Source organism: Dermochelys coriacea, chromosome 3 (assembly GCF_009764565.3).
Source record: "Dermochelys coriacea isolate rDerCor1 chromosome 3, rDerCor1.pri.v4, whole genome shotgun sequence".
Classification (NCBI taxonomy): domain Eukaryota; kingdom Metazoa; phylum Chordata; order Testudines; family Dermochelyidae; genus Dermochelys; species Dermochelys coriacea.
In genome coordinates, this window is record NC_050070.1 from 86,589,999 (window position 1) to 86,610,585 (window position 20,587).

A 20,587-nucleotide genomic window follows, 5' to 3' on the forward strand; every position below is an offset into this window, starting at 1 on the left:
TGAGGGAGGATTCTCTGCTCCTTGAAGTCTTTAAACCACGATTTGAGGACTGCAATAGCTCAGACATAGGTGAGGTTTTTCATAGGAGTGGGTGGGTGAGATTCTGTGGCCTGCGTTGTGCAGGAGGTCAGACTAGATGATCAGAATGGTCCCTTCTGACCTTAGTATCTATGAGCTAGTGGAGTGATAGCATTGAGCCATGGGCTGAATGGGAGAAGTGCTGCAGTGCTACATGGAGACAGGGGGTGGGAGGGATTCAAACCACATGGAAACAGGGGGCTGCAAGGACACATGGGGAAGAGGGACAGATGTGCCTGACCGAATGGGAGAGACTTGTGGTCAGCTAAAATTTTCTTGGGCAGTAGGGGCTCTCTCAATGACTATAGCTTTGTCCTTTTTGATCTTGGGTAAAATCCTGGAGATCAGGGGAATTGGTGCTAAGGCATACAAGAATCCTCCAAACCACCAAAGAAGAAAGGAAGCGCACTCACACTTCCTCTAGAGGAAAAGTCCTTGCACTTGGTGTTGTCCCACATGGCAAAGTCGTCTAATGGTGGGAGTTCCCAACTGGTGAAATATTAGATCTAGAATGGATTTCTGCATTTGTGGCTGGTTACCACATTCTTACTCAGGAAGTCCACCAGGTTTGTGCTGATCCCTAGTAGATACAGAGCTATCTGATTCATTCCATGCTGGCACCATTCCCAGAACCTGATTGCCTTTTAAAAAAAGGGGGGGGGGTGATCAAATGATTCCCTGCTTGTTTCTGTAGAGTGTCACCAACATTTTGCCTATCAGAATCCACACCACAGCATTTTGGAGGACAGGTAGGAAAGCCGTGCAAGCCAGTGTGATGGTTCTCAGCTCCAAGATGTTCATGTAGTTTTAGATCATCCTAAAACCACAAACCTTGCATGTGAAAGTGATTCAAGTGGACATCCCATCCTGTCCCAGATGTGTCTGTAAGTAGCATCACTGCTGAGGAAGGGACCGAGAAGGGTTGTCCTTTTCTTATGTTCATTGGATATAACCACCACTCGTGTTCCAACAGGATATGAGGCAGGACCGTGACTTGTTTGCTCACAAGATGTCTTGATAGAGAACAGACTCTCAGTCAGCACTGCAGAGGCCATAGGCAAAGTCTGTCAAGCAGCGTCACATATGTACATGTGATCATATTGCCAAGGCCGCGGGGCCCCTGACACATACATACAGTTGTCGTCAATCTTGTCCACAAGTGGTATGCTATCAACTGAAGAAACTGGAACTGGTCCTCGGGCAGCAAATCTTTTGCCAGACTAGAGTTGAGCCATGCTCCTATGAATTTTACTGTCTGTGTAGTAGAAGACACAACTTCTTGGTTCACCAGGAGTCCCAACTGGGAGAACAGGTAGAGGAAGAAATCCAGAGCTGCTTTGGTCTCATCCTGGGACTGGCCTCTGATCAGCCAGTTGTCTAAGTAAAGCAAATATGGATTCCTTATTTCCTTTGTGCGCTATGGTCAGACATTTGGTAAACACTCAGTGCTGTAGGAAGTCCAAAGGGTAGAACACTCTATTGATAATGGCTGGGACACACTGTGAATCTTCGGTACTTCTTGTGGGATGGATGTGGCAAAGTGGAAGCACACCTTCTGCAAGTCTAGAGCCGTGAGCCAGTCTTGAGCTTGGAGTGATAGGATGATGAAGGCAAGCATTACCATCCTGAACTTGAGACAATGCATATGTGTGTGTTGAATCTTCTCGGGTCTAGGGTAGGATGAAGACCTCTTTTAGTCTTTGGAATAAGGAAACACTGCAGTAAAAGCCTCTTTCCTATATTCCTGGGGAACTTCCTCTATGGCTCCTAGACAAAGCAAGGAAGCCATTTCTGTTTGTAACAGACACTTGTTAGAGGGGTCCCTGAAAGGGGACAGTGAAAAGGGGTGCATATGTGATAGCCACAGATAATGATCTCCAGCACCTGCCTGCTGTTACAGCAGACCACGCCTGGTGGTATGGGGCAAAGCAGCTTCCAAATGTCATTCTCTATGGACTGGTTCCTGTACAGGCTTTGACCGTACTATCAAATTTTCTGATGGAGCATCACGGCAAAATGTGGGGCCAAAGGCAAGGAGGGTTGATGCCACTTGTTATAACCTGGGTGTTTCCTGGCCTGATACTCCATTTGCCTGGGGTAAGATGGGGTATGTGGTCTCTGCTAGTGCAATGATTGAGGGTGGTACATTCTTACTCAGGAAGTCCAGCATTAAGGCTGGGAATCTTTCAGTAGATGTAGGATGCTATCAGTCAGTTCAATGAACAGCTCCAAGCCCTCCAAAGTAAAGTCCTTAGTCATGGCTTGTTAGTTGGGAGGGATACTCAAGGCTTGAAGCCATGCATTGTCACCACAATGATCATAGACCTGGCCACATTGTCAAAGTCATCCATTACTGCCTGTAGAACTGTCTTGGCCACAAGCTGGCTTTCTTTTGTAACACTTTCAGCTCCCCTCTGATTTTGTGAGAGAGCTAAGCCAGGAATGGTCTCATTCTGTCCCATGTTAAAAAATCATATTTGGCCAGCAATGCCTGGGAGTTAGCTACCCTCCACTGGAGCAAGGCCAGCGTGTATGCCTTTCTTCCAAAAAGATCTACGCATTTGGGATCCTTGTCCTTAGGTGTGTTTTTGGTGGGCTTTGACTTCTCTCGGAACTCAAGGGAGCCAAGGTTGGGGTGGGTGTAATAGTTCTTGAACTTCCAGGAGGTACCATGTTACAGGGAATTCATGTTTTAGTGGCTGGCATTTGCCACAAGACTTTTGCCAGATCTAGGATGCCTTCATTTATGAGAAGAGCAATTCCGGCTGGACCAATGGCCAACAAAATAGCAAACAGCTTGTGAGACTTCACAGAAGGTGAGTGAAGTCTCAGTCTCCACGCTGTCTGTGATATCCACCAGGAGCTCTAGGAAGTCTTTGAAATTGTGCAGTGCCAGTATTGGTGCCAAAGCTATTGCCTTATCTGGGAACAAGGAGTCCAAATATGACATGGAGACCAGTAGAATGGAGCAGACTGCTGCACAGCAGGCTCTTCTGGTACTGGAAATACCCCCAGTGATTTTGACTCCATCCCCAACAACACAGACTCAGAGTGCTCTGGAGCAATGTTAGGTACTGGAGATATGCAGCAGCATTGACACAGTCCTGGGTACTGATAGAGCTTTACCAGTTGGTGCCACCCATGATTCAGGTGGACTCCTCTTCACCATCCCCAGGACATACCTTTTTGCTGGAATATCTCTACAGACCTCAACCATAGGCACACCAGGACTATGGGCAGTGAGAAGAGTCATTCAATTCTGAATTTCCTTCCTCTTTGTAGTTTGGTAACTGAGGTTTTGCTAAGCAAAGCCATAGAGAGAAGGAGACCTCCTTCTCTTCTGAGATAGTGGGGACTACATCCTAGAGGCCCAGGAAGGTAGGCACCAATAACTCTAGTGTCACTAGGGCATTCTGTATGGTTATGGAGGACTGGTGAATTGTTGGATGGACCAATATTAGTCCTGGTGTGCATATGGTTGAGGTCTGTAGAGGTATTCCAGCAAAAAGGTATGTCCTGGGGATGGTGAAGAGGAGTCCACCTGAATCATGGGTGGCACCAACGGGTAAAACACTATCAGTACCCAGGACAGTGCCAATGCTGCTGCATATCTCCAGTACCTAATATTGCTCCAGAGCACTCAGAGTCTGTGTTGTTGGGGATGGAGTCAAAATCACCGGGGGTATTTCCAGTACCAGAAGAGCCTGCTGTGCAGCAGTTTGCTCCATTCTACTAGTCTCCATGTCATACTTGGACATACCAGCTTGTCTCCCAAAGTTTTTCTATATCCCTCTTTATGAGAGGACACTGAGCTCCTGCCCCCATACTAGATCCAACGCTAACTCTCATAGATTGCTCCTGCAGATGGAATTTCAGCCTCATATCCCTCTATTTGTGTGTTCTTAGAAAGCAGAGGCAGACCGAGTACCTGCTGGGATGTGAGACTCTCCCAGGCAGAATATCTTCTGTGCCCATCTTTCAGTGGAAAAACAGTTCACTGCAGGACAGAAAAGGTTTTCCTGTGGGTTCCGAGTCCACCATATTTTAAGTTTCTGTACTGGGGGAGGGTTTTTGTACTTGGCTTGAAAAGTAAATAAAAGAATGAAAGTCAATCTGAAATATCTCAGAAGATTTTAAGAGGGTTTCTTGAGAAGTTTAGCCTCAACTAAATTCCAGTGGGTCAGACACTAACTAGGTTCCATCTCACCACAGGTAGTAAGAGGGAATTGAGGGTGGGTTGTGGCTGCCCTATCTTTTATGTCCTTATATGTGAACACAAAGAGGCACAGGATACATGCATGGCCCCAATGGACATTGCTATTCAAAAAATCTGGTCTCAGGCATATGAGGTGCATCTACTCCCTACAGTGAGATCCACAACAACACATACTCAAAGAACTAGTGGATTGTTCTTTGTTTCAGACAGGCAACCAGTAGATACAGTCAGTGTTCAAAGATTATCCTTCCTTTAGCTCTGACTCTGCCTGCTTGTCTCTTCCATATTTTGAAACTTAGGCACTAAATATTTCTCTTAATAGTCCTTCCTACAGCAGGGAAAGCATGCAAGCAGGGCTTAGATTTGAGAAGGTAAAAATTACAGAGCTTTCAGCACCTAAAGTGTCTATCATTTGCATTCAGAACCTGACTTGAAGTTATAACAAAAGAGCTGCCAAGCTGCTAAAGAGAGGGATATGGGATCTGTTACTCTATCCCTGCAGCTTTCTGGCTGTGTTGCAGAATGGAGGAGGAGGAGGAAGAAGACAGAAGGGTTGTCTTCACTAGGCTACTCTGCTTAGTTTTCAATTTTGGTTCCTTCTCTCCAGTGAATATCTCCAGTGCTCGTCTTCTGCTGCTAATCACATCTTTTACAAGAAACCACAGATAGGAAAGGATCAGATTAATATAGTAACTCTTCACTTAACGTCCTCCTGCTTAACGTTGTTTCAGTTACGTTGCTGCTCAGGGTACATGCTCATTTAAAGTTGTGCAATGCTCCCTTATAACGTTGTTTGGCTGCCTGCTCTGTACACTGCATGTAAGATTTTGTGGAAGAGCAGCGACTTTACAAGGGAGCATTGCACAAGTTCCTCTTCTCCACCTCTGCTTCCTCCCCCTACCTCCCAGCGCTTCCCACACTGCCAAACAGCTGTTTGGAGGTGCTTAGGACTTTCTGGGAGGGAGGGGCAGGAGCAAGGAAGCACTGCGTCTCCACTTGTCCCCCCTCCCTCCCAGAAAGTTCTAAGCCTGCCAAACAGCTGTTTGGCGGTGCTTAGGACTTTTTGGGGACGGGGAAGGAGTGGGGGATGCAGAGTGCTCCGGAGAGGAGATGGAGCGGGGACGGGAAGAGGAGGGCCTGGAGCGGAGCGGGGGCGGAAAGAGGAGGGCCTGGAGCGGAGCGGGGGCGGAAAGAGGAGGGCCTGGAGCGGAGCGGGGGCGGAAAGAGGAGGGCCTGGAGCGGAGCGGGGGCGGAAAGAGGAGGGCCTGGAGCGGAGCGGGGGCGGAAAGAGGAGAGCCTGGAGCATCCCCCAGCAAAGTCGGCTCCTGTTCTTCTCCGGGTAAGCTGCCACTGCTGCTGTGAAGGTGCTTCCTAGTGTCCTTGCCTGCAGCGGGCTGTGCCTGTGTGGGGTAAGCCAGGGGCTCTTCCCAACCACAGTACAGTACTATACTGTACAGTATATACTGCCTTTTGTCTGCCCCCAAAAAATTTCCTTGGAACCTAACCCCCTGCATTTACAGTAAAGCTTATGGGAAAACTGGATTCATTTAACATAATTTCACTTAAAGTTGCATTTTTCAGGAATATAACTACAACATTAAGTGAGGAGTTACTATAGTTTCACTGCTGCTCAAGTTTCTCATAGCAACCGTGAAAGCCAATAATACAGCGATCAGATTTCGTTCTGCTGCAGCCTATATAAGCTCTGAGCAGTAACACAGGCACTTTCTGCAGTCTTCAGAAGGAACGATTGCAATGGTTCATGCTGGGAAGGTTATCTTGATAAGTATAATTGCTATGAACTAGGGATTGCCCAAAGTGCACCCTACTGGCTGGCTAGGCCAGTGTTGAACACCCTTTTTTCTAGATGAAAACAGATTTCGCAGAAATTGCGTATGTTCATCCAGAAAAACTTCTTGTTCATCATGGAGGGTTTATTAAGAGTAAATTCTTCAATCCCTGGTTATCAGAGTCAAGTAAATAGTGAATTTAAGAGAATCCTTAAATGTTAACATCTGGTAATAATATTCCTAACAATTCTTGGAACAGCAAAAACACATACTAAATAAGAAGTAAGCAAACAGTGTTGTCCTGGGCCATATGTGCATGTCCCAGGGCCCTGTTTCAAGGCTTGGACCATCTACAGCGTCTAGCGATGAAACATCACATGATAATAGAGTGATATTTCCTATAAGAGGGAGCCTGTGCAACCTGAGAGCCTCTGCATCCGATCTGCAAACCGCAAACATGGTCCGCAGACGTCCACAGATGTGCGGGGCTCTAGATATAAAATTTGGAACCATATCCATCCATGATCCATAAACATGGTCATTGGATATAAAGCAGATATCCGCACATTTGCAGGGCTTGACAAAAAAATCAGGAGACCTAAGAGGAAGAGGTTTTCTTTAGGAAACACCATGTAGCAGGACCTAGGTTTTGGTAAGGAACTACTGAAACCAGCTCATGGTTGAAAGAACTGTAGAGTTTGGAAAACACTGGTTTTTATTTACAGTAGAACCTCAGAGTTACAATCATCAGAGTTACGAACTGACAGGTCAACCACTGACCTCATTTAGAACCGGAAGTACGCAATTAGGCAGCAGCAGAGAAAAAAAAAAAAGCAAACAGTACAATACTGTGTTAAAATAAACTACTAAATAATAAAGGGAAAGTTTTAAATTTTTTTGACAAGGTAAGGAAACTGTTTCTGTGCTTGTTTCATTTAAATTAAGATGGTTAAAGGCAGCAAATACAGTACAGTACTGTGTTAAACAAAGTACTAAAAAAATAAATGAAAAGCAGCTGTATTAAGTCAATGTTCAGTTGTAAACTTTTGAAAGAACCATAACGTTTTGTTCAGTTATGAACATTTTAGAGTTACAAATAACTTCCATTCCTCAGGTGTGTGTAACTAAGAGGTTCTACTGTATGTTGACATTAAACTGTTATTTTACTACAGTTATGTTATTTTAATAAACCAGACCCCAAGAAGGGGTGTTGTTAGATGTATATAAGCATGTGTAGTTACTGGACAACTGTGAGTTCAAGGACAAACTGAGGCAGTGGACCTCCCAGTGCCAAACCACGTATGCTGATCCATCTACACAAACAAAAATAACAATAACATAATGTAAGTCATACTTACATTCCAGATACTAATGATACCTTGAACACATGTTGAACAGTAGAAGATGGATTGCCTAAAGCCACATTGAGTGCTCGGTCAATGCTGAATGCCACCTGACGAAGATAGTGTTCTGACTGCTTCCCATAACCATCATATGGCACATAGAGATAAGGAAAGATACCATGTAAATGGAGACAAGTCTTCTGACCTAGAAAGAAAAAGAAAGTCAAGCTGAGCAGCTTTTTCATGTAATAACAGATGTAAAAATATTCTGGACAGTCATCCAACTAACATGAATATAAAATCCACATACTTGGGTTACCAGGTGACCCAAGTGGAACTAAAGCTATCTGCCTGCCTAATAATCGATAAACGGGATACCTTCTGCTTAAAAAAAAAAATAACTTACCAACTGTAAACAAAGGGGCTTTTTGAAAAATATTTAACTATCAATTGAACATTCTCCTCTACAGTATTGTTCAGCAAGGTAAGATTTCTCAAACGAAGAAGAGAGGCACAAAAAGGCCCAGGGCAAATAAGATGATATTCTTTCTTGAGGAATTATTTTCCAGAAAGGACTTAGGAAAGCTAAAAATAAATTCTCATATTGATGGTCTCTAAACTTGGTATTTAATTTTTTCCAAAACAACTAGAAAATATTCTATTGTATTTGATGCAAAGAAAAAAGACAGCAATACAACCATAAGATGATAAATATCCTATATACATTTCACAATATTAATCAATTAACAAAAGAAAATCAATCATGGTACTGCCAGTAACATGAGGAATGTATTTCCACAGAGATATTTTCACACATATCAAAAATCTATTGAAAAAAACTCTATATGAATACTCCAGATTTGTGTTCCAAAAATATGAGAATTTTCATTAAGATCAGGATAATTAATAAATTCATATAATTGATCACTACAGTTGCTTTTGAAAGCTTTGAAAACAAAAACACTGAGCCTTGTTGAAATCTGTAAAAATCCGTCTTTTCCTCAAATAATTCAAAGATCTGCATGATAAAACATTCCCATTTGAGAACCTATAAATCAGCATCAGATTATAAAGTTTTGAAATTTATTCTACAGATTTGAGATCTGAAAAAATTAAAATCCTGTGTCTCAGATCTAACTTTTTTCTTTAATATATTTTAAGATCTCCATTAGTTATTTTTAATATTGTAATTAAAAAACAAGATTCTAGAAGCCTGTGTATTTGCCCACTCCTTTGTTGTAAAACAGAACAATCAATAGATAAACTAAAAGCCCTCCATATTTTCAATACAGATGAACTTTTCGACCCAATACTAGCCCTGGCGTGGTAGCAATAGAATCATATCCCGTTCTCCTTCTAAATCTCACACACAGAGGTTGGAGGCCTTGAATTTATTCTCCAGAGTCTTCGACCTGTGACATAACAGTATTATCATGAATTAAAGTGCTAGACATAAAACTATTCACTTCAGTTTAATTTGATTCTGATCTTTAATTAATTGACCCTTTTCAATTTGTTCCATAGATGTCTCTAATTTTGGAATTCTTGATCAAATAAATTAAAAAATAAAAATCGGATGCTAAACAGATGTAAAACAGTCAGTGTAATGACATCTCCAGGACATGCTGAGGAATTAGAGCTCAAAACAAAAAAGAAGCCAGATCTATGTTAGGGGAAATCATCATTACTGTGAGGCATCTCCATCATTTCTGCTTATAGTAGGCTGGATATACTCATACAACTACTGCGGTTGCTTTGACTTCTACATTTTCTTGATCCCATGTATTAAGTAGCCTATAAATCAGCTGTTCTCAAGCTGGGATCCGCAAGCCCCCGGTGCCCACCAACACCTGCGCTGAAGCCAGGAAGTGAAGACTGAAGCCCTAATCCCTGGCGCGGCGCCCCTCCCGCCCCACATCTACTGTGGGGCTGAAGCCAGGAGCCCCGAGCCCTAGTGTTCCCTGTGGGGCAGAAGCCTTGAGCCAATGGGCAGATTTGGGAACATGGAGGGCATTGCCCAGCCCCCAAACTGCAGCACAAGAAAACGGCAGTCCCAGGGGCAGCTCCACACCTTCCCCCATATCCTCTCCATGCCCCCTGCCCAGGTTGGAGGTGGGAAGCTGGAGCAGTGCGGGACAGCTGCTGTTCTGGCTGGTACCATGGAGCAGGCAGCGGCAGTGTTCCCTCTTCTCCTGCTGGTGCCCCAGGTTGAAGCTGCTCCTCTGCTCCCAGCCCCCTTTGCTCCCATAGAGGCAGCCAGTAAGAGCCCCCTGGGTGGGGAGACCAGGCTCCATGGCTAGCAGACCCCTCCTGGGAAAAGGGACCGCAGGGGAGTCATAACAGCTCACAGCCCCTAATACCCCTCTCCCTGCACCCTGAGCTACCCCCTGCCTGCACACAGCCCCAGCTACCCTCCTCCCTGCACCCTGAGCTACTCTCTACCTGCACACAGCTCCTAGCCATCCCCTACCTGCACCCTTAGCTACCCTCCTGCCCGCATACATCCCCTAGCTAGCCTCCTCTCTGCACCCTGACCTGTTTTCAAACTTTTAGAGCTAAGCCCCCCACCTTTGAGTTATAATTTTTGGTTGCATGCCCCCACCCGCCAACCCAGACAGGCTGGGTGGCCTGCTGAGGTGAATCACAGGATGGAGGTGGCGCTCCCTCCCTGGACCCCACCATACGGAGATGGCTCAAGCCCCACTGGCCCCTGCCCCCCCAAATTAGAAATCAAACTACACTTATGCCCAAGGCCCCTTCCCCAAGGTTCCCCCCACCCATCCACGGGCCATGAAGTTTTTATAGCATGTCGAGGTGGGCCTCACAGAGAAAAAGACTGAGAACCCTGCTATAAATGGCTCTAACTTTTGCTAACAGGCTGCTATGTCCTATTCCAAAAGAAATTATAGTAACTCCTCAATTAACGTTGTAGTTATGTTCCTGAAAAATGCCACTTTAAGTGAAAGTATGTTAAACGAATCCAATTTTCCCATAAGCTTTACTGTAAATGTGGGGGGTTAGGTTCCAAGGAAATATTTTGGGGGCAGACACAAGGCATTATGTACAGTACAGTACAGTACAGTATTGTGGTTGGGAAATACCCCTGGCTTACCCCACACAGGTATAGCCTGCTGCAGGCAAGACACTAGGAAGCTCCTTTGCAGCAGCAGTGGCAGCTTACCCGGAGAAGAACAGGAGTCGACTTTGCTGGAGGATGCTCCAGGCCCGCCTCTTCTCATCCCCACTCCACTCCAGGCCCACTTCTTTCCACCCCCACCCCTAAAAAGTCCTAAGCACTGCCAAACAGCTGTTTGGCAGGCTTAGGGCTTTCTGGGAGGGAGGGGGGACGAGTGGAGATGCAGTGCTTCCTTGCTCCTACCCCTCCCTCCCAGAAAGTCCTAAGCGCCGCCACACAGCTGTTTGGCGGTGGGGGAAGTGCTGGGAGGCAGGGGGAGGAGGCAGAGGTGGAGAAGAGGAACTTGTGCAATGCTCCCTTGTAAAGTCGCTGCTCTTCCACAAAATCTTACATGCAGTGTACAGAGCAGGCAGCCAGCCAAACGACGTTATAAGGGAGCACTGCACAACTTTAAACAAGCATGTTCCCTAATTGAGCAGCGACGTAACTCTGAAACAACGTTAAACGGGAGGACGTTAAGTGAGGAGTTACTGTAGCTATAACAACTCAGAAAGAGATATTACCTAACACTGCCTTTCTTAAGTATGTTGTGTCAGGGAAGATCAAGTGTGCAATTCCCATATCTTAGGAAATGAAAGAAAGTTTAAGAAGAGAGAGTATCATATAGGGACATGGAAACAGTGATTTGCATCCTCCATTATACGATGTTCCATCTTGAACTAACAGTCCCCCATAGTTCCACAGGACTACAACTTGCAATTACAGCTAGCGCACCTTTATTTTTAATACACAACTTGCTCATATTTATTTCTAAATGAATAGAAGGAATTACTGTTTTTATTCAGGTTTCAGAGTAGCAGCCGTATTAGTCTTATTCGCAGAAAGAAAAGGAGTACTTGTGGCACCTTAGAGACTAACGAATTTATTTAAGCATAAGCTTTCGTGAGCTACAGCTCACTTCATTTGAATGCATCTGATGAAGTGAGCTGTAGCTCACGAAAGCTTATGCTCAAATAAATTTGTTAGTCTCTAAGGTGCCACAAGAACTCCTTTTCTTTTTGTTTTTATTCAGTAAATGGCAAATCTTTCTAATCTGCTTCATTCCCTCCCCAAATAAGTCGTGTGTTGTAACTGCTGCCTGCTAACATCACTAGGTTGGCTACTGCAAGTGGAAAATGTTTCAAGAATTCAGATAGTTAACTAATCACTTTTAATAAGCCACAACCTCTTCATTGTTAGTCCATGCAGTTACATTATTTTGATGTTTCATTTAAACTACAATAGAATATGATCTATGTGAAATATAAGGTAGTACTAGAGGTAAGATTTGTCCAATTTACCTGATACATAACTAACTATTTTACTGCTTAATGTAAGTGGGAGTGGTGCTGGTGGTGGGGGAGAGAGATAGTTAAAAAAGGAAGCCATCCAAGTTAAACAATGACAAGGAGAAATATTTACTTGTTCTGACAATAGATCTCTACTTCTCCACTGCAGAATACTATAACATGAGCATAGAAGATCTCTGCCAGTGTATCTTTACATTGTTTTGGAGGTATCACTACTGTGGTAAGAAGTAAATTCAGCCCCTGTGCCCATTCATAGATTTTTACCTACCTACTGAGATTGCTAATAAAGATTTAAATTAAGTTTAGTTGTGATGTCAGCTTTGAAGTGTACATTCTTTAGGAAATGGATGTATACCAATTATTTGTTTCACAATCTTCTCAGCAGCCATCAGGTAACAACTTTGGGAAACTACTGAACTGTGCTGGATTTGAATCTATGATCTTCAGGTGAAAAACTATCTTCTTAATGATTTTTTTAAAATTTACATTAATATGATTAGCTCCACTGTTCAGGAATTGTTTTTATGCTGTCAACACATTTATTAAATCAAAGCAAATGTAATACATAACAGTTTAAGTTACATAATGAAGAATGTCAGCTATATGCATACATATTCAAGGACTACATTCTGCTGTTACATTGGTGTAACCCTGAGGATCTCCTTTGTAGCAACAGAGCAAAATTGTAACTCTGAGCAGAATTTTGTACACTACGTATATATGCAGTGTCTAGATACCACTGTGATTTGTATGCAAAGTATTCAGATGTAAGATATTCTACCATAGGACTACAGCAAGATAATACTTAAAAGCAATAAGTAAAACCAACATATATTTTTATCAGTGTTACAACGAAGGGTCTCAATCCCTGGTTCTGGTCAAGATGTGCTCATAGTACATGAGGTGGTAGGGGAAACGCCACTGATCTTTAGGAATGTCAGGAGACAGTTTGGCCCTCAGCTTAATTATTATTTGTATCATTGTAATACCTAGGAGCCCTAAGTCATGGACCTGAAATCCATTGTGCTATATGCTCCCTGTCCCAAACAGCTTACAACCTAAACTTATTGCTCCAGCTTTTCCACTGGTCAGCAAATGAGCACCCAGGGCACTTGTTCCATCAACTGGGAAATGCCTCCTTAAGACATTATTGATATACCCTGTACATAGGATTTTTCCCATGCTGGGATACTTTATTGACTTTATAGATTGATGTAGAGATTTTGTTTAATATTTTCATCTATATTTAATTCTGCCCATCCTGGAAAACTGTTTAAACATGTTAAAAAAAGAGGTTGTGTTTAACTTCTGCTTTATGTATAATGTGCTTATTATTAGTAGTACCACAACAGCAGTGGAAATAGAAAGTAAGGAATCTTAAGTGGAAAAACTCACTGCTTTCCATTTTGGGGTAGAGGTAATTATGATGATGTACACAATTGGGGATGCTGCTCGTCTATGTGGTTGTAGCTGACCTAGGTTTCAGAAAGTGGTAAAATACATGAGACTCTTTTCACTTGATAGATCTGCTAAAGCTCTCTGACAATATTACTGAACATTTTTGAATGCATAAAAGTTATATATTTTCTGAATGAAGAAAATGTAGTGTTGATGTAATATACCTACGACTTCTGAAAGGCATTTGACTTGATAATGCACATTTTGATTAAAAACAATACAAAATTGACATGGCACAGACAAAATGAATTAAAAACCGGCTAATTGACATGTCTCAAAACGTAACTATTAATGGGGAATCATCACTGAGTGAGTGTGGTTCTGATGGGGTCCTGTAAGGATTGGCTCTTGGCCCTTACACTGTTCAAAATTATCAGTGTCCTGGAAGAAAACAAACACAATCTAGGAGATAACAAAGGTATAACAAGAAACAATGGCTGGAAGTTGAAGATATTCTATTTAGACTAGAAATATGGCATAAATTTTAAAACAGTGAAGGTAATTAACCATTGGAAAACAGTTACCTACTTTTCATAACTACTGTCCATTCCAAGTAGGCGTACGCGCACAACGTGCATAGTCGCCAGAAGGTTTTTCTCCATTGGGTTGGCTCTGGAGCTCCCTGGAATCAAGCCTTCATGGCAGTGTATATAGGTCCCTGCCGACCCGCCACCTCTTCAGTTCCTTCTTTCCGGATACTCGGACAGAGGGAAGGTAGGTAGCTCTTGGAATGTACATGAGCAACACATCTCGAAGAACCACCATTATGAAAGGTAGGTAATGTTTTTTTCTTCTTTGAGTGATTGCTCATGGGAGTCACTTACTTGGAATCGACAAGTAGTCCCTAGGAAGAAGAGTCAGAGTTCACAGAGTCACAGAGTGTAGTACCGCTCTGCCAAATGCAGCATCGTCTCTAGCCTGCTGTGTGAGGACATAGTGCAACATAAAGATGTGAAAAGATGACCACGTCACCGCCCTGCAGATATCTTGAATAGGAACCTGGGCCAGTAATGCTGCAAACGAAGCTTGCGCTTTATGGACTGCGCCGTTAATGCTGGGGCCGGTACCTTTGCTAGGTCGTAGCACTCCCTGATACAGGCTGTTATCTATTAAGAGATCTTTTGGGATGATACCGGGAGCCCCTTCATCCACTGAGCCATTGCAATAAAGAGCTGTGTCGATTTTGGAAATGGCTTTGTCTGCTCAATGTAAAAAGCTAACACTCATCTGATATCCAAGGAATGGAGCATCCGTTCCCAGTTATTGGCATGTGGCTTAGGGAAAAAACACTGGAAGAAAAATGTCCTGATTCATGTGAAATTGCGAGACCACGTTTGGGAGGAAAGCTGGGTGCGTCTGCAACAGCACCTTGTCTTTATATAAAACAGTGTAAGGTGGCTCAGATGTCATGGCCTTGAGCTCAGAAACCCTCCTGGCTGATGTTATAGCCACTAGGAATGCCACCTTCCAAGAAACGGGGTTCCAAAGGAGAGAGCATGTTGCTAGAGGCTCAAATGGAAGGCCCATCAGCCTCGAGAGCACCAGGTTGAGATCCCATGGGGGAATCAGCTGCCTTACTTATGGGTACAGTCTATTTAGCCCTTTGAAGAAGTTGCAACCATGGGGTTAGCAAATACTGACTGTCCAGCTGAACCGGGATAGAAAGCCGAAATAGCGGCCAGGTGCACCTTTATCAATGATACTGCTGGACCCTGCTGTTTTAGGTGAAGTAAACAGTCTAGAATGAAGGGAATTGATGACTGCAACAGAGGAATGCCCTTCTGCAGAGACCAAATCAAAAACCTCTTCCTCTTCCAAGGAAGGATAAAGGCGTCTGCAAGCGAGCCCGAACTGTGATTCAGGAAGGAGTAGAATTGCTGACACTTCCTGTTGCTCCATGTTGCATATAGGTCTATTTGAGGAAATCCCAACCTCTGGAAAATGTTGATCGTGACATCCTGGCAGAGAAACCACTCGTGGCCATGAAAGGACCTGCTAAGGTCATCGGTTCATTCTGTGAACCTGGAAGGTATGATGCCTCCAAATGTATTGAGTGGGTGATGCAGAAGTCCCACAGCTTGAGGGCTTCCTAACACAGGGGAGAGGAGTGGGCACCACACTGTTTATATAGAACATCGGTGTGGTATTTTCTGTCAATGCCAATATATATTTGTCCTATTGATGGATTTGGAACGTCTGGCAAGTGAGGCACAAAGCACGCAGCTTCCTAATGTTGATGTGCAGCGAAAGTTCTGCCTGGGACCAAAGACCTTGAGTCCTGAGTATTACTAGGTGCACTCCCCCATCCCATCACCGACACATCTGTGATTAGGGACAGCGATGGCTGAGGTCTGGAAAAGGGTACATCCGAACACACTGCTTGTGGGTTGAGCCACCACTGGAGGGACTCGAGGACGTGAGAAGTGAGTGTGACCAGTCTGTCTAGGTGGTCTTGGTTTGGCCTGTATACACAGGCTAGCCAAACCTAAAGGGGACAGAACCGTAGCCTAGCATGGTGTACCACATACATGCAAGCAGCTATATGTATGAGTAGTCTCAGGCAATTCCATGCCGTAGTGGTGGGGAATCTTCTCACATCCTCTATGATGGTGCTCATGGCGAGGAAGCAAGATTCCGGGACGAATGCTCTGGCCTGACTGGAGTCCAGGAGAGCTCTGATGAACTCTATCTTTTGCGTGGGGGTTATGGTTGACTTCGCCATGTTCAGAATGAGGCCAAGCCTGTGGACCATCATCCGCTTCAGGCTCACGTGGTCCTCCAATTGGCCCAAGAGCGGCCCTTGATTAGCCAGTCATCTAGGAACAGAAATACTTGCACTTGCTGCTTCCATAGGAAGTCTGCCATGACAGCCATGCACTTAGTAAACACCGGAGGGGTCGCTGAGAGGCTGAAGGGAAGGACTGTGAACTGATAGTGGGTGTTGCTGACCACGAATCAGAGGAAATCATCTGTGCAACGGGATTATGGACACGTGAAAGTATGCGCTCTTCAAGTTGAAGGCAGCGTACCACTCCCCCAGATCCAGGGAGAGAATGATGGAAGCCAGGGAGACCATGGAGAACTTTAGCTTCTTCATCAATCTGTTTAGGTTTTGTAGGTCTAAAATAGGCCTGAGCCCACCCTTGGCCTTGATGATTAGGCAATAACGGAGTAGAACCCCCTGCCCCTGAACTAGAAGTTGTTTCTGAGAGGGATGGGGAAGGTGGGTGGGAAGGCGGGAGGAAACAGATTTTGAGAGAATATCCCAATTGGAAATGGGATGTCACTAAACTGGGAGGAGTGGTAAATACGCTGGAGGGTAGGGATCGGATACAGAGCAACCTAGACAAATTAGAGGATTGGGCCAAAAGAAATCTGATGAGGTTCAACAAGGACAAGTGCAGAGTCCTGCACTTAGGACGGAAGAATCCCATGCACTGATACAGACTCGGGACCGAGCGGCTAACCAGCAGTTCTGCAGAAAAGGACCTAGAGATTACAGTGGACAAGAAGCTGGATATGAATCAACAGTGTGCTCTTGTTTCCAAGAAGGCTAACGGCATTTTGGGCTGTATAAGTAGGGGCATTGCCAGCAGATTGAGGGACATGATCATTCCCCTCTATTCGGCATTGGTAATGCTTCATCTGGAGTACTATGTCCAGTTTGGGGCCCCACACTACAAGGAGGATGTGGAAAAATTGGAAAGCGTCCAGTGGAGGGCAACAAAAATGATTAGGGGACTGGAACACATGACTTATGAGGAGAGGCTGAGGGAACTGGAATTGTTTAGTCTGCGGAAGAGAAGAATGAGGGGAGATTTGATAACTGCTTTCAACTACCTGAAAGGGGGTTCCAAAGAGGATGGATCTAGACTGTTCTCAATGGTAGCAGATGACAGAACAAGGAGTAATGGTCTCAAGTTGCAGTGGGGGAGGTTTAGGTTGGATATTAGGAAAAACTTTTTCACTAGGAGAGTGGTGAAGCACTGGAATGTGTTACCTAGGGAAGTGGTAAAATCACCTTCCTTTGAGGTTTTTAAGGTCAGGCTTGACAAAGCCCTGGCTAGGATGATCTAGTTGGGGATTGGTCCTGCTTCGAGCATGGAGATGGACTAGATGACCTAAGGTTCCTTCCAACCTTGATATTCTATGATTCTATGTAAAGCCTCCACTCAATCCAGCAGAATGCGATTGTAAGATTTGTAACTTTTCAGTCATTTCTAGTATGATCATTAAGTTCTGTAACCTTTTGCAAACTTTGTAACTTTAGTTATTGTTAGCATAGTCTTTTAAGCTTTTTAACTCTTGCAAGTTTTGTAACCTTTTCAGTTACCACTTTTATAAACCTCAAAGCTTTGCAATACACTATCAAGCAATCAGAGAGTATAAACCAGGGAGTGTATGTGGGACTGGGCAGAGAGGAACTGCAAGGAGAATAAATCACGGAGCCAGGAGTGTCTGATGTAATCTGCCCTGAGAAGGCAATCATGGGGTGCTGTAAAGAAAAGAAGAACCTGGTATGCATGAAAAGAACGAGGCCTGGGAATGCTTCTTGGTGAAGGACACAGAAGGGAAACTCAGTATACCTGACAGGAGCCGCCCAGTTCCAGCACAAGGAAGAAGGCATACACACAAGCCCCCAGCTTCTTGACCTGCTCACTGGCCCGGCTCCTTGACTGCAGGCTGACACACCAGATCTACTATGCTTCGGCTTCCTCTGCTGTCTCCGGTAACTCTTCGCCTGTCTGAGTATATGGGTGCATGACGGTATGAATGCAATGAATGTCTTTTCTGTTTGATCCAACAGCGGCATTTAATAAAAACAATATAAGTGTAACCCTGGGTTGGTTTCTAGGGAAACTGAGGCAACACTACCGTGCTCAAGACCCATCGATCTGAGGGTATTTGAATCCAGGCACAGTAGAAATGGGATAGACGATTCACAAAGGGAGGGAAAGGATCTGAGATTTGAACTGGTGTGTCACCCCCACGCACACCTTCAAAAGTTTGGCTCAGAGCTGCTTTGCTGCACCCTGGTCCTGACCAGAGGAGGTCTGTTTTGGGCCTCCTCCTCTTACTCCTGCCCCGCTTCCTGGTATAGTCCTGCCTCAAAGGAGCTGAGTAGAAGCGAGAGAAGGTTTGAAGGTTGAATGGCTTTCTCTGGGGGAGTGGAGTATGCAGCCATATGAACTTAAGGGTTTCCCCCAAGTCCTTCAAGGCTATGGAGCCTACTGTCTGTTTGCTCTGAAAAGAGTCCTGAACAGTCAAAAGGCAAGTACTGGATGGTGTTTTGGACTTCATGCGGGAGTACCAAGACTTGAAGCCATGAGCTGCATCTCATGGCTAATGCGGTTGCCACAGTCCGAGTAGCTGAGTCCGCCGAGTCCAGAGATGCTTGTAAGGAGGCTCTTCAGACTACCTTGTCCTCCTCCAGGACAGCCGCAAATTCAGAGTGGGAGTCTGCCAGTAGCAGTTCCTGGAACTTGGACAACGTGTTCCAGGAATTGTAGTGATAGTGGCTCAGCACCTCCTGCTGGTTGGCTATGCAAAGCTGGAGCCCCCCGGTGGAATACACTTTTCTACACAACGAGATCCAGCTTCTTCACCTCTTTAGACTTAGGAGTCAGCCCCTTCTGTCCCTGTCTCTCTTTCTAGTTGGCCATCTCGGCTGTCCCTGTCTCTGTTTCTGGTTGGCTGCCTCCACCACCAGAGTACCCAGTTGAGGATAGGTAAACAGATTCTCATACCCATTGGATTGCACAAAATATTTCCACTCTTCCCCTTTCGCGTGTGGGGGAGGGAGGGAGGGAGGGAGGGAAGAGAGGTGAGTGTTTGCCATAGCACCTTAGTGGTGTTCTGGATAGTTTTAATGAGAGGCAAAGGGCTTTCAGGGACCAGAACGTCCACCATAGGGTCCATCTCCTCTGAGACCTCCTCCACCTTCATGTTGGGGTTTTGAGCCACCCTTCTGAGCAGTTTCTGGTGTGCCCTGGTGTCAATGGCAGGCAGTGTGGTGGAGTGCCCGCCACTGTTTCAACCGGGGAGGATGATGCCCGCGAGGGCAACAGGTCTTCCTCCTCCTCTGGTTCGCAGGGATCCCCCTGTGTCAAGACACCTGGTGCAGTGCCAAGGGTGGTGCTGGTTCCCAGGCCAGTGCCCACCTCAGTACAAGTCCTGGTGCCGGGACCCGCATCAGTCTTGATGCAAACACGCATGCCAATCTCCTGCCCTCTCGGAGGTTTCCCGGGCTACCGAAGTCACTGATGGGAGGAACCCACACCTCTGAAAAGGATCTGGATCCCAGCCCTTGTGCTTGGTGGTAAGCCCATAGTGTCCAGAAGGGCCATTGAGCCGGTGCCTGCCATTGCGGAGGGCCAGGACATCACAGTTAGAAGCTGCCCTTCTTCCTGCCTTAAGCGGTGCCGGGAATGGTTCCGGCTCTGGCAAGAGGCGTATGACTCTGCCTCCGAGTCCCATGAATAGTCTGACCTCAGCAACCAGGGCAGTGCAGACCGAGATGGGTGCCGGGGAGCTGTACCGAAGCAATGAGAGGAGGTGCTGCATCATTGTCTGCTTGCCTCTCGAGGGCACAGTGCTTCTCTGTGGCACCGGTGTGGGGGACTGCGCCATCATCGCGATAAGGTCCTAGCTGCCTGCTAGGTGTCCGGCGTGGTAGAGAGGTCTATGTCCTCCTCCCGACACTCCCACACGAGGGAGTCCACAAGAACCGGACTCGACGTACCGCCCCGCAAGGCCGAAGTCAATGGTGCCGGAAGAGTTGGAGCCAGAGCAGGGTGTCCTGACGTAGGACACACCCCGCTGGCACCTGCTCACTCCACTACTTTAGTGGGAGAGCGCCCTCTATCCATCATCTTCTTGTGCAGCCTGGCACTTGAATGGGAGCAGTGCCGGGCACTCGCACCAGAAGAGGTCTTCAGCACTGGGGAATGGCATGCTGAGGGTCCCTGAAGCCAGAGTCCTTTCTCGACACCATGGCTTCCCTTATCGAGGCCGGTGCACTCCACACTGAAGTGCTGGGCTTGGGTTCAGAAGCCGCCTCAGGATGGAGGGTTGATTCCATAAGAAGCAGTTTCAGCCTAAAGGCCCTCTTTTTTGGTCCTTGGTCTGAAGCCTCTGCAGATCTTGCACTTATCTGGTTGTCTGGTTATCTCCCAGACATTTCAGACAGGAGTCATGTAGGTCTCCATTTGGCATAG

The 20,587-nt window shown here is 45.5% G+C and overlaps 1 protein-coding gene across 4 annotated transcripts in view; it reads right to left on the minus strand.

Moving 5' to 3' along the window:
- The window catches only part of REV3L (REV3 like, DNA directed polymerase zeta catalytic subunit), a 280,711-nt gene that overhangs the window by 149,192 nt on the left and 110,932 nt on the right, over positions 1–20,587 (minus strand). For all 4 annotated transcript variants that reach the window (XM_038395392.2, XM_043510836.1, XM_043510838.1 and 1 more), the window contains one exon: positions 7,443–7,632. In XM_038395392.2, the coding sequence (XP_038251320.1) occupies positions 7,443–7,632 (190 nt within the window). The remainder of the gene's footprint in view (positions 1–7,442; positions 7,633–20,587) is intronic.